Consider the following 16,507-nt stretch of genomic DNA (forward strand, 5'->3'; position numbering starts at 1 on the left):
GCTGATGGGAGAATTAATTGAGTCACTGTAGGCCCACGATCCCTTATCGGAAACTCGGGGCCAGATGTATTTGGAGATTCAGATTATTTTTCATTTCTGAATGTTAATTGTATTTCATAATCAAAGACATGAGTATTTCCGCCGTGAAACGCATGCGTGTTGACACTAAATGGGATAGTTTAAAAGTACTTTTATTATTTATTTTGCGGCACACTAGCCTCTCACTGCTGTGGCCTCTCCCGTTGCGGAGCACAGGCTCCGGAGGCGCAGGCTCAGCGGCCACAGCTCACGGGCCCAGCCGCTCCGCGGCATGTGGGATCTTCCCGGACCGGGGCACGAACCCGTGTCCCCTGCATCGGCAGGCAGACTCTCAACTGCTGCGCCACCAGGGAAGCCCTAAATGGGATAGTTTAAATAGCCTCATTTGTCCCGATGAATTTGGGTCCTGAGCTTGTAATTAAGCCTGGGCTTTCAGAGCTTGGTTCTGGGGAGAGTGGGCAAGGCATGTGGGCCTGGGAAAGCACAGCACGTAGTACAGGGCCTGGGGGCCGTGTTGCTGGTCTCTCTTCTCTGGCTCAGGCTCCTCACCTGGAGGGGACCCGTGCCCCTGTCCCACGGCTGCTGGGTGTGGAGGCAGGTGGAAGATGGGAAGCCCCAGGGGTTAGAGCGGGCAGACTGCCGGGTCGCGCTCCGTGGTGCACTCCCCCTGCTGTGTCCGCCCCCCTGCCTGCAGGAACTCGTATGTCCGGCTGCGGCACCTCTGCACCAACACGTGGATCCAGAGCACCAACGTGCCCATTGATGTCAAGGAGGAGCGGCCCATCCGGCTCATGGTGTGGGCCCACCGGGGCTAGGGGGCTGGGCTGGGGGCTGGGCTGGGGCCCAGGCTGGTCCTTGAGTGCCCCGCTGACCTCTGTCCCTGCAGCTGGGCACGTGCCCCACCAAGGAGGATAAGGAGGCCTTCGCCATCGTGTCGGTTCCTGTGTCCGAGATCCGAGACCTGGACTTTGCCAACGACGCCAGCTCCATGCTGGCCAGTGCCGTGGAGAAACTCAGCGAGGGCTTCATCAGCCAGAATGACCGCAGGTGGGCCTCAGGAGCAGGGTTGCCGAGGTTTCCTGAGAGCCTGTGTCCTCCTGGGGCCTGTGTTTCACAAACAAAGGAGTCACAAAGCAGAATCTGGATAGGCTCGGTGGGGGCACGGTGACAGAGGTGGGGACTGGTCCCTGCGGGGCCCTGGCTGACCTTGGGCCCCAGCCTTACTGCTCACATACTCCAAGAACTAGCCTTGTGATGGAGCCATCATTACCCCTGTTTTACTGATGGTGGGATTGAGGCTCAGAGAGGTTAAGAGACTTGCCCAAGGTCACACAGCTAGTAAGTGGTGGATGGAAATGCAGAGCCCTTCACATCAAACACCCTGCCTGTGCCCTCCCTATTGGTTCTTTCCAGATTGGAGTATCCTGAGATTCTTTGTCTAGAGGGCACTTTGGATCCAGGGTGGGTGGGGTGAGGGGTGTGTTTGGAAAGCAGTTCGGGGTGAAGCTGGGAGAGAAATGGAAGGCAGATGATGGGCTCTGTGCTGTGACAGCAGGGCTGGCGTGTGCGGAAGGGCTGGTTGCCCCAGGGGGCATGTGACGGGGGTCCTGGGGGGTGCCCAAGGTCGGCACCTCACACTCGTCACCCCTGGTGTCCCTTCGTGAAGATTTGTTATCCAGCTGCTGGAGGACCTGGTGTTCTTCGTCAGCGACGTCCCCAACAACGGGCAGAACGTGCTGGACATCATGGTTACCAAGCCCAACCGGGAGCGGCAGAAGCTGATGAGAGAGCAGAACATCCTCAAACAGGTGGCCGTGCACATGCATGGGGGGTGGGCGGGCCTCGGGGAAAGGCCAGTGACCAGGGAACAGGACACTTTTTTTTTTTTTTTGGCTGCGTGGCATGTGGGATCTTAGTTCCCTGACCAGAGACTGAACCTGTGCCCCCAGCATTGGAAGCACGGAGTCCCAACTGCTGGACTGCCAGGGAAGTCCAGTCCTGCTTTTTTTTTTTAATTTTGTGAACAGGACGTCTTGTGAACGTGAGCTTGCCTTTTCCCATCTCCAGCTGAGCTGCAGTCTCCCTGATGTTTCTCATCAATTCTTTGTAAAAATTAAAAAAATATAATAATATTTTTTTTTTTTTTTTTTTTGCCGTACACGGGCCTCTCACTGTTGTGGCCTCTCCCATTGCGGAGCACAGGCTCCGGACGCGCAGGCTCAGCGGCCATGGCTCACGGGCCCAGCCGCTCCACGGCATGTGGGATCCTCCTGGACCGGGGCACGAACCCGTGTCCCCTGCATCGGCAGGCGAACTCTCAACCACTGCGCTACCAGGGAAGCCCTATTATTATTATTTTTAAAAAATGGAGGTATGGTTGATCTTATCACCTCTTTAAAAAAAAACAAAAACACCCGCAATATTTATTGAGCTCTTACCGTGTACCAGGCACTGCCCTAAGTGCCCTACATGAATCGACTCATTTGATCCTCTCAACCTGGGGAGAGCTTATTTATTAATCATTATCCCCATTTTACCCGTGAGGAAACTGAGGCACGCAGAGGTTGGAGTAACTTGACCGAGAATCCATAGCTAGGAAGCAGCAGGGCCAGGATTTGCACTCAGATATCAGGCTGAGAACTTGAGCTTGTTTTTTTCTTAATAAACTTATTTATTTTATTTATTTATCTTTGGCTGTGTTGGGTCTTTGTTACTGCGCATGGGCTTTGTCTAGTTGTGGCGAGCGGGGGCTTCTCTTCGCTGCGGTAAGTGGGCTTCTCATTGCAGTGGCTTCCCTTGCTGCGGAGCATGGGCTCTAGGCACGCGGGCTTCGGTAGTTGTGGCACGCGGGCTCAGTAGTTGTGGCTCGCAGGCTCTAGAACGCAGGCTTGGTGTTTGTGGTGCACGGGCTTAGCTGCTCCGCAGCACGTGGGATCTTTCCAGACCAGGGCTCGAACCCATGTCCCCTGCACTGGCGGGCATATTCTTAACCACTGCGCCACCAGGGAAGCCCAAACTTGTGCTTTTTTTAAAAAATTTTTTCTAAATTTTTATTATGAACATTTTCAAACGTTGAGAAAGTATTGAAAGAATAGTACAATGAACACTGCCTGAATTCACTCGTTACCACTTTGCCAGCCTGGCTTTATGTAACCCTACATCCCCACATCCATCCTTTTGGACAAGGCAGGCCTGTGTCTGGTCTCTTAAGCTCTGGCCACACGGGCCTGGCCTGCCTTTTCTCTTAGCCTCAGACCCCTGAGCTGCAGTGAGCCTCAGCTCTTCCCCCAGAGGCTGAGCCAGGCCCAAGATCTGAGTTGGGATTAGAATTCACGTTGGGGAGGCACAGGCTGAGGCCAGCGTTGGGATTCCAGCCAGGAGAGGGGAGTGAGTAAGGGGTGGGCGGGGGTCATGGTCTAGCTTAGAATCAGCTCAGGGTTAATGTCAGGGTGGCTTCCAGGCAGGGTCTGTTTGGGGCTTAGGATTCCTGGGACAGTTAGGTGTGCAGGCAGATGTGGGGATCCCTCCTGACTCTCCCTGCTCCCCTAGATCTTTGGCATTCTGAAGACCCCGTTCCGTGACAAGGGGGGTGAGGGCCCCCTGGTGCGGCTGGAGGAGCTGTCGGACCAGAAGAACGCCCCCTACCAGCACATGTTTCGCCTGTGCTACCGTGTGCTGCGCCATTCCCAGGAGGACTACCGCAAGAACCAGGTGGGCTGCCCGCCGCCCTGGACTCTGCTGCCCCTTCACCTGTTGGCTGGCTCCCTCCCTCCCTCACTCCTGCTCTCATTCACTCAGCACGTATTCACCAAGGCGCGCCCGTGGTGTGCCAAGCGCCGTCTCAGGCCCCAAGGATGAGGATGCTGCAGGGAACCAAACCAGATAGTAGGGCCGTCCTCACAGCACACAACCTGGCTCCATCCTTAGAGGGACCTCGTGCTGGGTTTAATGCTCCACTGTGGCTGTCTTGAAATTCTTAATTTTTGAACAAGAGTCCTGCTATTTCTTCTTTTTTTTAATATTACCTCTAGTTTATTTATTTATTTATTGAAATATAGTTGATTTACAATGTTGTATGAATTTCTACTGTACAGCAAAGTGATTCAGTTATACATATATATACATTCTTTCTTTAATAGTCTTTTCCATTATGGTTTCTCATAGGATTTTTTTTTTTAAATAAATTTATTTATTTATTTATTTTTGGCTGCATTAGGTCTTCGTTGCTGCACACAGGCTTTCTCTAGTTGTGGCGAGCGGGGGCTACTCTTCGTTGCAGTGCGCAGGCTTCTCATCGAGGTGGCTTCTCTTGTTGCGGAGCATGGGCTCTAGGCACGTGGGCTTCAGTAGTTGTGGCATGCGGGCTTAGTTGCTCCACGGCATGTGGGATCTTCCCGGACCAGGGCTCGAACCCGTGTCCCCTGCATTGGCAGGAGGGTTCTTAACCACTGTTCCACCAGGGCAGTCCTATCATAGGATATGGAATATAGTTCTCTGTGCTCTACAGTAGGACCTTGTTGTTTATGCATTCTATATATAAAAGCTTACATCTGCTAACCCCAACCTCCCACTCCGTCCCTTCCCCAACCCCCTCCCCCTTGGCAACCACCAGTCTGTTCTCTATGTCTGTGAGTCTTTCTGTTTCATGGATAAGTTCATTTGTGTCATATTTTAGATTCCACATATAAGTGATATCATATGATATTTGTCTTTCTCTTTCTGACTTAGTATGATAATCTCTAGTTGCACCCATGTTGCTGCAAATGGCATTATTTCATTCTTTTTATGGCTGAGTAGTATTCCATTGCATATATATACGACATCTTTATCCTTTCATCTGTTGATGGACATTTAGGTTGTTTCCTTGTCTTGGCTATTGTAAATAGTGCTGCTGTGAACATAGCGGTGAGCATATCTTTTTGAATTATAGTTTTGTCTGGATATATGCCTAGGAGTGGGATTGCTGGATCATATGGTAATTCTGTTTTTAGTTTTCTGAGGAACCTCCATACTATTCTCCACAGTGGCTGCACCAACTTACATTCCCACCAACAGTGTAGGAGGGTTCCCTTTTCTCCACACCCTCTCCAGCGTTTGTTATTTTTAGACTTTTTAATGATGGCCATTCTGACTGGTGTGAGGTGGTACCTCGTAGTTTTTTTTTTTTTTCGGTATGCTGGCCTCTCACTGTTGTGGCCTCTCCCGTTGCGGAGTACAGGCTCTGGACGTGCAGGCTCAGCGGCCATGGCTCACGGGCCCAGCCGCTCCGCGGCATGTGGGATCTTCCCGGACCGGGGCACAAACCCATGTCCCCTGCATCGGCAGGCGGACTCTCAACCACTGCGCCACCAGGGAAGCCCGGTACCTCGTAGTTTTGATTTGCATTTCTCTAATAATTAGTGATGTTGAGCATCTTTTCATATGCCTATTGGCCATCTGTATTTCTTCTTTGGAGAAATGTCTATTTAGGTGTTCTGCCCATTTTTTGATTGGGTTGTTGGTTTTTTTTTGTTTTTGGGTTGTATGAGCTGTTCATGCAGTTTGGAAATTAAGCCCTTGTCAGTCGCATCATTTGCAAATATTTTCTCCCATTCTGTAGGTTGTCTTTTCGTTTTGTTTATGGTTTCCTTTGCTGTGCAAAAGCTTTAAGTTTGATTAGGTCCCATTTGTTTATTTTTGTTTTTATTTCTTTTGCCTTGGGAGACTGACCTAAGAAAACATTGGTACGATTTATGTCAGAATGTTTTGCCTGTGATCTCTTCCAGGAGTTTTATGGTGTCATGTCTTATATTTAAGTCTTTAAGCCATTTTGAGTTTATTTTTGTGTATGGTGAGAGGGTGTGTTCTAACTTTATTGGTTTATATGTACTGTCCAACTTTCCCAACACCACTTGCTGAAGAGACTTCTTTTTCCCATTGTACATTCTTGCCTCCTTTGTTGAAGAGTAATTGACTGTAGGTGTATGGGCTTATTTCTGGGAAGAGTCCTACTATTTCATTTTCACTGGGCCCCACCAATCATGTAGCTGGCCCTGCCAAACAGACAGGGTCCCTCCCTCATGGGGGTTTCACTCTGGTAGGGAGATGGATGGTGAGCTAAATAACTATATTACATAAAACTACCCTCTGCCCGGAGCTGGCATCCTCTTCTGGATCCCTTAGCTTCCTAGGGTCGGGGTCTCCTGCCGATCTCAGGTCCTTGTCTGGGGCCCTGGGAGCAGTGTTCTGGAGCAGAGCTGGGCTCCCTGTGACCCCCAGCCCGGCCGCCCCCCAGGAACACATTGCCAAGCAGTTCGGGATGATGCAGTCCCAGATTGGCTACGACATCCTGGCCGAAGACACCATCACGGCCCTGCTGCACAACAACCGCAAGCTCCTGGAGAAGCACATCACCAAGACGGAGGTGGAGACCTTCGTCAGCCTGGTGCGGAAGAACCGGGAACCCAGGTGGGCCCCCCTCCCCCACCATACCACCCCCCTCCCCTCCTCCCACTGCTGCCCGGGGAAGAAAGCTGCTGGTGCTGGCTGTTAAATATTGAAATCCTTCTGCACTTGTTGGTAAACTCCCACCCCTCTGAGGTCCTGGCCCCCCCAGCCCCTCCCTATGTCCCCTCCCATATTTGGCCCAACCTAGCAACAAGGGGGTTGACTCCTGGTAGAGCAGGAGGCCCCCAGACCCTTCTCCAGCGGCCAAGTCAGTGCCTGCATTGGACCAGTTAAATATTTTGAATATCACTCCTTCCTTGTGTCTCCTCTCCTCTGACCCCCTGGACTCCCATGTAGCCCCAGGGTGATGACTGTGGGTCATCCCTCCCCAGGCAGCCGGGAGTCCATACCCCTATCTACAAGCTTTGAGAAGGTTGCAGGAGCAGCAAACTCCAAGTGCCAGGGAGCTGGTGCTGCCAGCTGGGGAAGGAGGAGGGTGGGCTTTGTCCCCACTGGGGGGCCACCTCTGAGTCCCTCACCCCACCCCTGCTGTCACCACTCCAGGTTCCTGGACTACCTCTCTGACCTGTGTGTGTCCAACCACATCGCCATCCCCGTCACCCAGGAGCTCATCTGCAAGTGTGTGCTGGACCCCAAGAACAGTGACATTCTCATCCAGACCGAGTGAGCTGGCTGCGCTGTCTCCTACCCGCAGCTCACGTCCCCCCCAGGGCTCCACCCTGCCCGGACCCCCCGCTGCCTTAGAGCTGGGACCCTGTCTGGGTTCACGCTAGAACGTGCAGGCTCTCTGCGGATACCCAGTACCTGCTGTGTGGCCAGCTCGGTGCCCGGCACTGTGTGGGGAAGGGGATGGGGGCACAGGAGAACGAGCCAAGGCCCCTGCCTTCCAGAAGCTCATGGTCTGTCTGGGGTCGCAAGCTGGAGGTGGGTCCCACAGGGGAGGCAGCCTGACTGGCCCTCAGCCCAGCTCTGGGGGGGGAGGTCTGTGTGGCCAGGGGTGCTCGGGGAGGGCTCTGGGCCCTGCTCCCTGTGATGGGTTCCGTCGCTCTGCAGGCTTCGGCCCGTGAAGGAGATGGCGCAGTCCCTTGAGTACCTGAGCATCGAGTACTCAGAGGAGGAAGTGTGGCTCATGTGGACCGACAAGAACAACGAGCACCATGAGAAGAGCATCAGGCAGCTGGCCCAGGAGGCACGGGCCGGCAACGCCCACGATGAGAACGTGCTCAGCTACTACAGGTGCCTCATGGTCCTCCCATGGGGCCTCGCCAGGCCCTGCCCCGGGACGAGCCCCAGCAGCTTTGAGGGGGCTCCTGCCTCCGCCTTCACCAGGAAGGCTAAGTGACGGGTGACTGGGCGGCCCGAGGAGCACTGGGTGGCCTGAGGCCAGGCTCAGCACAGCGATGAGGCCTGAAGGAAACTCACACCTGTCTCCATACATACATATTTAAAAAATAAGAATACTAGATAACACTCATCAAAGGCTCACTGTCTCCTGGGCACTGGTCAAAACACTCACCCAATCACTCATTTCAGCCTCACGACAACCCTGTGAAGTAGAGACTATCATTACTCGCATTATAAAGTTGGGGAGACAGGCACAGAGAGGTAAAGGAACTTGCCCAAGGTGACACAGCCGTAAGCAGGGAGCCACGATCCAAACCCAGGCTGCCTGGCCATGGAGCCTGGGGTAGGTAATGCAGGGCTCCGAGGAGGAGGCAGAGGGCATGACCCAGTGGAGAACAAAGCTTCCTACAGCCTTCATTTCTGTAGCTCTTCCACCCTGGTCTTGCACCCTCCCCTCCTCTGCCTCCCAGTCTTGCCCTCAACCCCCTGCCCGAGCAGGGTTCCTCTTACCGAGCTCTCCTCCCTTCCCCCTCCCAGCCTTTCTCCATACCATCCCTCTTCCCATGAAGACCTGTCCTGGCTGAGCCAGAAGCACCTTCCTCCTTAGCAAAGAGGGGAGGTTTGCTATTATTCCATCCCAGACTGTGTTTCTGTCCACTTGGCTTGCTCAGAATTGTGTCCTGTTACGGTGGCTGGTGCGTGGTTTAACCTAAGTCCCATTGCCACTTTCTCAAGTCCTCAGCAGGCCCAGGCCTGTGCCAGCAGCCCTTGCGAGCCCACCTGCCATGTCCTCACTGTCCTCCCTGCCCCGCAGGTACCAGCTGAAGCTCTTTGCCCGCATGTGCCTGGACCGGCAGTACCTGGCCATCGATGAGATCTCTCAGCAGCTGGGCGTTGACCTGATCTTCCTGTGCATGGCGGACGAGATGTTGCCCTTTGACCTGCGTGCCTCCTTCTGCCACCTGATGCTGCACGTGCACGTGGACCGTGACCCCCAGGAACTGGTCACGCCCGTCAAGTTCGCCCGCCTCTGGACTGAGATCCCCACGGCTATCACCATCAAGGAGTGAGCTGGGTGGAGGAGGGTGGGCAGGGTTCGGCTGGAGGGGGAGGATCTCAGGGGACCCTCATGCCTCGCCGCCTCCACCCCCAGCTATGATTCCAACCTCAACGCCTCCCGAGATGACAAGAAGAACAAGTTTGCTAGCACCATGGAGTTCGTGGAGGACTACCTCAACAACGTGGTCAGCGAGGCTGTGCCCTTTGCCAATGAGGAGAAGAACAAGCTCACCTTTGAGGTGGGCTGGGGCTCAGCAGCACACTGGCTTGCCCCCTCCTGGGTCTTGGTCACTCCCCAGGGTAGGGTGTGGGGTATACGACCTCACTTCCCTCAGTGCCCCCGCCACTGCAGGGAGACCTCATAGACTGCTGGGAGGGAGGCTTCTCTCCTGATGCCCCGGAGAGGGCTGCCTCCCCCTCGTCCACTCACCACATCAGCCCAGGGCTGGGTCACGGGTCCCTGGCAGGAGCCACTCGCCACTTCTTGCGTTTCTGCCCTGGCCTCCCCACAGTTGCCTCCTCTGCAGGCCTCTCTTCCCTGGTAACCCTCTTGGGTCAGGCTGCCCTTGTCTGGGACCCTTGGTTCTGTGTCCATGCAGCCCTGACATCCTAGAGCCTTTCCCGAGGAATCTGTCCCTCATTATTCTCCCTGGGCTGGCCCCACCCCCACAAGACCACGCCCTTCGTGAGGCCCCACCCACCACACTTTGGCCCCACCCACACTCACCTCGGCCCCACCCCCTCTCCGCAGGTGGTCAGCCTGGCGCACAACCTCATCTACTTTGGCTTCTACAGCTTCAGCGAGCTGCTGCGGCTCACACGCACTCTGCTGGGCATCATCGACTGCGTGCAGGGCCCCCCGGCCATGCTGCAAGTCTATGAGGACCCAGGCGGTGAGGCTTTGCTCCGCCGGGCCATCGGCTACCCACCCTAGCGTTTCTCAGTCTCCTCTTACCTTTCCCATCGACCTTCCTGTGCATCCTGCCTCCTGGCTCTTCTGCCAGTGAGTGTCTTAGGTCCCAGTCTCCTCCAGCCTTGGCTGGACCAGAGAGGCCCCCTGCCCAGGCACTGTGGAGACCCTGGAGTCTGGGCGAGTTGCCTTCCTACATAGCCTGGTCTTGAGGGAGATAATGAGGCCCTGTGGGGGAGCACCCAGTGAGATGGGGGGACACACCCTGCTATCAAGAGGAAACAGCCCAGCTGTCAGGGACACCCACTGGTGGCATAAACTCATCCAAACAAAAAGTGCACGGAGGCTGACCCCTGGCCTTTAGTGCTCTCCACACAGTGTCGCCTGAGTCCCCCGTGCTCTGTAGCAGCTCTCGTGATTTCCCACAAGAGAATTCTCACTGATCTCCCTACACAGTTCACCTTTGCCCTGGCCCTCCCTTCTTTTCCCAGCTTTGGCTGAAAACTCACCTCCCCCAGGAAGTCTTCCTGGGGTGGAGGAAGCCCTGCCCCTTCCTTAGGGTGGCTCTGCCCTGCAGCTGAGAGAGACAGAGTCAGGCCAGGTGCCCCTGCTGTGTGTCCTCTGTGACCCCCTCCTGCTCCCCGCTCTGCAGGCAAGAATGTGCGGCGGTCCATCCAGGGAGTGGGGCACATTATGTCCACCATGGTGCTGAACCGCAAGCAGTCTGTCTTTGGCACCCCCAGCCTGCCTCCCGGTGCTGGTGCCCCTGAGCCGCTGGACAGAAGCAAGTTTGAGGAGAATGAGGACATTGTGGTGATGGAGACCAAACTGAAGATCCTGGAAATCTTGCAGGTGGCTGGGCCAGGAGCATGGCGGGAGGTGTTAGGAACAGGGCAGGACAACGGGGGGCAGGTATGGGGAGGTTGGTGAGGTGAACCCCCCTCAGATCATAGTATCTAGTGCTGGGAGGCTCCACAATGAGCCGTCTAGCCCAGTGGGTAGCCCAGTGGGTCTCAAAGTGTGGTCCTCCGACCAGCAGCATCAGCCTCACCTGGGAACTTAGAAATGCAGGTTCTTGGGCCCCACCTGGGACTTATGGATCAGAGACACTGGAAGTGGGGCCTGTTGTCTGTGCGGTAACAAGCCCTCCTAGTGGTTCTGGTGTGCGCTGTCCCCTCATTGTACAGATGAGGGAAGGGAAAGTGGGGAGGGGACTTTTCCGCAGTCACACAGGTTTTGAAGCAGAGCTAGAGATCTGAGAGCTTGTTTCCTGGTGGGGTGGACACAGTCATCCTTCTTCTGGGTGTCTTCTGGGTCTGAGGTGCCTCAGCAGCACTTGGGGAAGGGGCTTTATAGGGTCCTGAGAAGGGATAAGGACCCTTTGCTTTTGCTGTGCTTCCACCAGAGGATGGGAAGGGTAATGCAGTGACGTCCCTGGGGATCCAGTCTGGGCCGGGTCTGTTTAGGGGAGTCAGAAGAGGGGACTTCTAACTCATTCTGGGGGCTGGGGGCTTCCAGATCTGAGTCCTGGGTGTGGCCAGAGGCTCTGTGCCCCATGATGACAGAGGATAGAGGCCAGTCAAGGGTGTCTGCAAACCCTGTGTCCTCACCCCCAGCCCCACCTCTCCTGCTCCCCCATAGTCCTTGGTTCCCTCCTACTCCCAGGAACCCCCGGGTCTGTTTGGCAGAGCAGGATAGGAGGACAAGAGTCGGCCTTTGGACCTGGGGAGCTGCCTTCCCATCCCTGTCAGCGTCCAGCCTGGGAAAGAGGGACTGAGTGGGCTGTGAGTGGGGGGTCTCTGCCTCATTCTGAGAGGAGGTACCATCCACCATCACTGAGGCAGGAGCTGGGGAGAGGGCGCCCTGGACGTCCCTGGGAAGAGGAGTTATTGAAGTATAGTTGATTTACAACATTGTGTTAGATTTCTGCTGTATAGCAAGTGATTCAGTTATACATATATACACATTCTTTTTAAATATTCTTTTCTATTATGGTTTTTCACAGGGTACTGAATATAGTTCCCTGTGCTAAACAGTAGGACCTTGTTGTTTATCCATCCTGTATATAATAGTTTATGTCTGCTCATCCCAAACTCCCAATCCTTCCCTCCCGCACACCCCCGTTTCCCTTGGCAACCACAAGTCTGTTCTCTGTGTCTGTGAGTGTGCTTCTGTTTTGTAGGTAGGTTTATTTGTATTGTATTTTAGATTCCACATATAAGTAATATTGTATGGTATTTGTCTTCCTCTGTTTGACTTAACTTCACTTAGTATGATAATCTCCTGGTCCATCCATGTTGCTGCAAATGGCATTATTTCGTTCTTTTTAATGGCTGGCTTATATTCCATCGTGTATATGTACCACATCTTCATTATCCATTCCTCTGTCAATGGCCATTTAGGTTGTTTCCATGTCTTGGCTGTTGTGAATAGTACTGCTATGAACATAGGGGTACAGGTGTCTTTTTGAATTATATTTTTGTCCAGATAATATGCCAGGAGTGGGATTGCTGGATCATACGGCAGCTCCATTTTTAGTTTTCTGAGGAACCGCCATACTGTTCTCCACGGTGGCTGCACCAGCATGCCTCCCCTGGGGAGAGGAGTCTTGATGTTGTTGTTTGTGTTGTCCCATAGGGTCCTGAACAGCCATGCTGAGCCTCCTGAGTGCTGGAACTCATTCGGGGTGGCCCCTCACTCTTCCTAGAGCGAGATTGGCCTCCTGACCTCAGACCGGTCCTCACCTCATCCTCTCCTCCTTCTCCAGTTCATCCTGAACGTCCGCCTGGATTACCGCATCTCATACCTGCTGTCCGTCTTCAAGAAGGAGTTTGTGGAGGTGTTTCCCATGCAGGACAACGGGGCTGATGGCACAGCCCCGGCCTTTGACTCCGCCAGTGAGCCCCCACCCCTCCCTTCACCCTGACTTCATGCCAAGGCTGTGTGACTTGCCCAGGTGTACACAGCAGTGGGCTGCGGCCTGGGGTCACTTCGGGCCAGCTCCCCAGCCCTGCCCCTGTTTCCCAGTCTGCAAGGGCCTTTCCTCTCCATTGTCTCATTTAATTGCCCCAATGAGGGCACGGGGCAGGGGTCATCCCCTCCATTTCCGAAATGGGGAAACTGAGGCCCACAGGGGGGCAGGGACTTGCCCAAGGCCACAGTTGGTCAGAGGCTGAGCCGGACCAGCACCCCCAGCCCAGAACTCTGCTCGCCCCAGCAGGGCAGGGTGGCTGCTCTGGTCCCTGCCCTGGTTGGTTCCACCTCTGCCACCAGAAGAGGCAGGCAGAGGGGCTGCCAACCAGCCAGTGTGGGGAGGGGGTGGTTTGGGCGTCTCCCTGCCCCCTCTCCCCAGTGCTCCCCATCTTTCCTGGACATGGACCAGCCACTTGCCTTCATCTGCGCCCTCTTGCTCCCCACAGCTGCCAACATGAACCTGGACCGCATCGGGGAGCAGGCGGAGGCCATGTTTGGAGTGGGGTGAGGCCAGGGTTGAGGCTGGGGGTTGTGGATGGGGTTGGGTGGGTGATGCCGACACAGGCTTGAGACCCCTCCCCCCTCGGTTAATCCTCCTGCAGACCCTTACCAGGCTCTGGGGCGGGGTGCCCCGGCTTTGCGCTCTGACCCTCCCTTACCTGCCCAGGCCCAGTGATATCAGGACCACTTGGGCCCCACTGTCATCCTGGTCATCCCCCTGCCTCCCCTCAGGGCAGTTGTGCCTTTGTGTGTCAGGACTTGGGCCAGGTAGCTGGAGGGATGTCCCTGTGTCCCACAGCAGGGAGGGTAGCCTGCTCTTCAGAGGGCTGGAGCAGGGTGGGGAGGGTCACCCCAGGAGCTGGGGGCTCTTAACTATTTCTGTGCCATGCCTTTGGCATCTGGTGAAGACTTTGGCTCCCTTCTCAGCATGGCGTTTTTATTTTTTATTTATTTTTATTTTTGGCTGCGCCGTGCGGGATCCTAATTTTCCGACCAGGGATTGAATCCGGGCCCACGGCAGTGAAAGTGCCGAGTCCTAACCACTGGACTACCAGGGAATTCCCAGAATGGCGTTTTTAAATTCATAAAATAGTGCACACAAAATTACAAAGGAAACCAATGGCACTGAGATGCAGTTATCAAAATACTGGAGAAAAAGCATGTGAAGTGACAGGTACATATGTGTGCCTCTATTAGCACATTAAATAACAGTCTGTGCCTGGGGTGTAATTAGCACCACTACTTTGAAGTCGTGATGACTGTAAACAGTATTTTGCAATTTCTATAGCAACTCTTAGGTGATGGGAAAACATCTGTGATTTTTTTATTGGTGACAAAGTCACAGGTACCTCTAATTTTTTCTCACTGAAGGAAACTACATTTTGGTGAGAAGTTGGTGAAAAGAAAGTTGGAGGTTTCCCCCCACCTCTGGTCACAGCCCCAGCCTCTAGCCACGGATCCCTTGGGGGTGTCTGTGGGTCCCCTGTGAAGAGTCCTTGCCTCAGCTGCTTAATCGAGGGGTGTTGTGTGGGACCTCAGGGGACACAGGGATCCCTGGGGTGCTTAGGTTGGCAGCTGTTTGCAAAGTGAGGAGGAAATATCAATATTTTTAGCCAGCGTGACATGAGGCACCACGGCTACCTAATGGGTGGCAGGGAGCCTGCTTGACCCCTGGGCCCCAGGAAGGCGCCGGCCATGCCCCCCATCACCCTCCCCCCCCACACACAGGAGGACGAGCAGCATGCTGGAGGTGGACGACGAGGGTGGCCGCATGCTCCTGCGCGTGCTCATCCACCTCACCATGCATGACTACGCGCCCCTGGTCTCGGGGGCCCTGCAGCTGCTCTTCAAGCACTTCAGCCAGCGCCAGGAGGCCATGCACACCTTCGAGCAGGTGCTGGCTCCCCTGCCAGAGCGCCCGGCCCTTGGGGAGCGGGAGGAAGGCCCGAGGGGGCTTCTCGGGAGCCAGCAGGCACCGAGCAGGCGGGCCACAGACTGGACGCTAGTGGGGGATGCCAGGACGGAGCAGCTCACAGCCCAGGGGCAGCTCGAGATGCCTCCCTGGGGTGTTTGGCCTTGCTGAGCTCCTTAAAGGGGGAGCTACGTCTTGGCCACCTCAATCTCCTCTCAGCTTGGCTCCAGGCCTGTCGTGTCTTATGAGGTGGACAGCACTTTACAGATTGCACACTCTGTCACGTGCACCTTTGCTAATAAGTGCTTTGCATCATGCCTAGTGCGCACTCAGCCTTCACCAAGGGGACTGGCTTTGTCACTGTGATGTCATGTGGTCTCGACCGCTCCCTGTGAGAGGGGAATGGTATTTAATGAGTGAGCGCCGTGTACCAGGCACTGAGCGCTGGGCTTGCATTCGTGGAATTCTCCAAGCAGCCCCGACAGTGTGGTTTCTACTCTCATTCCTGTTTTACAGGTGGGAGAAATTGAGGCCCAGGGGGCTTTAGCTTTCTTCCCTTACCCACTGACCCAGAGCGGGTAAGGTGGGATCGGAGTCAGGGTTCAGTTCCCAGCATTCAGTGATGTCAGTATGCCTTGCCCTGCCCTGTTCAGGTTTTGCGTGAACAACTGACAGGCCACAGCAGCACGTGACACGAGTCCGTGAATAACTGAAGCCAGATGATGATGCAGCTCATGACCGGGGGTGCAGGGAAGCCTGTGGCCATCAGGGAAGGCTTCCTGGAAGCAGTGGACTTAGAACAGAGCCATAAACTCTGAGTAGGATCTGGCTCGGTGGAGAGGAGCAGTTGTAGAGTGGAGATGCCAGGAGCAGAGAGGCCGGGATAGCGCAGCGCCGGGAGTCTCTATGAGGCAGTGGACCTGGGGATGCTCTCTCACCAGGCACGCCTGTCCTTGACCTTCAGGTGCAGCTGCTGATCTCAGCCCAGGACGTGGAGAACTACAAGGTGATCAAGTCGGAGCTGGACCGGCTGCGGACCATGGTGGAGAAGTCGGAGCTGTGGGTGGACAAGAAGGGCAGCGGCAAGGGCGAGGAGGTGGAGGCAGGCGCCGCCAAAGACAAGAAGGAGGTGCGTGGGGTGCGGGAGGGGGGCAGGGCCCCCGCGAGGGCTGGGCCCGGCTGACCCCGCTCCCTGTGCCCCCAGCGGCCCGCGGACGAGGAGGGCTTTCTGCACCTGCCTGGGGAGAAGAGCAGTGAGAACTACCAGATCGTCAAGGGCGTGAGTGGCCGGGTCCTCGGGCGTGGGTCTGCGGGCCGGCCTCTTCCGCCTCCGCTCCCCGCCGCCTTGGAAGATATCCTCCAGCTTTCCTTGAGTGTTGAAAATGACTCTGCCAAGGTCCAGATGGAATTATTTTAAAGCTGGAGGAACTTAATGAAATTCCATTTCACAGTCATGTTGTTCTGTTGGCTTTGATGGGTGGAATCGGGCTGTTAGTTCTTTCCTGCCTTGCTGCAGGGATCTGATTCAGCGGCCGTGGCCTCCTTCCCTCTTCCTGTCCCCGGTGTGAGCTGGGGCTTGGCTGTGGTCAGCTGAGGGGTGGGTCGGGCAGAGGGGAAGCTTGAGGAAGTGGGAAGGGGCCCTAGGCTCACCCTCCCCTCCCCCAGATCCTGGAGCGGCTGAACAAGATGTGTGGCGTCGGGGAGCAGATGAGGAAGAAACAGCAGCGGCTGCTCAAGAACATGGACGCCCACAAGGTCATGCTGGACCTGCTGCAGATCCCCTATGACAAGGTGACACCCGACTTCGGACCTCTGACTCCCCA

General features: G+C 55.3%; 1 protein-coding gene across 1 annotated transcript in view; it reads left to right on the top strand.

The window, feature by feature from the left end:
- ITPR3 (inositol 1,4,5-trisphosphate receptor type 3) overlaps window positions 1-16,507 on the top strand; it is a gene marked incomplete at its 5' end in the record, with an annotated part of 56,603 nt that overhangs the window by 20,030 nt on the left and 20,066 nt on the right. Inside the window, 17 exons of the mRNA XM_081247371.1 lie at window positions 734-833; window positions 926-1,086; window positions 1,706-1,847; window positions 3,589-3,750; window positions 6,314-6,486; window positions 7,030-7,149; window positions 7,540-7,722; window positions 8,645-8,896; window positions 8,984-9,128; window positions 9,641-9,782; window positions 10,452-10,651; window positions 12,567-12,696; window positions 13,219-13,276; window positions 14,501-14,666; window positions 15,649-15,813; window positions 15,889-15,963; window positions 16,350-16,475. Of these exons, the coding sequence (XP_081103497.1) occupies window positions 734-833; window positions 926-1,086; window positions 1,706-1,847; window positions 3,589-3,750; window positions 6,314-6,486; window positions 7,030-7,149; window positions 7,540-7,722; window positions 8,645-8,896; window positions 8,984-9,128; window positions 9,641-9,782; window positions 10,452-10,651; window positions 12,567-12,696; window positions 13,219-13,276; window positions 14,501-14,666; window positions 15,649-15,813; window positions 15,889-15,963; window positions 16,350-16,475 (2,500 nt within the window). The remainder of the gene's footprint in view (window positions 1-733; window positions 834-925; window positions 1,087-1,705; window positions 1,848-3,588; window positions 3,751-6,313; window positions 6,487-7,029; window positions 7,150-7,539; window positions 7,723-8,644; window positions 8,897-8,983; window positions 9,129-9,640; window positions 9,783-10,451; window positions 10,652-12,566; window positions 12,697-13,218; window positions 13,277-14,500; window positions 14,667-15,648; window positions 15,814-15,888; window positions 15,964-16,349; window positions 16,476-16,507) is intronic.

Source organism: Mesoplodon bidens, assembly GCF_964165515.1.
Source record: "Mesoplodon bidens genome assembly, chromosome: 10".
NCBI classification, from domain to species: Eukaryota; Metazoa; Chordata; class Mammalia; order Artiodactyla; family Ziphiidae; genus Mesoplodon; species Mesoplodon bidens.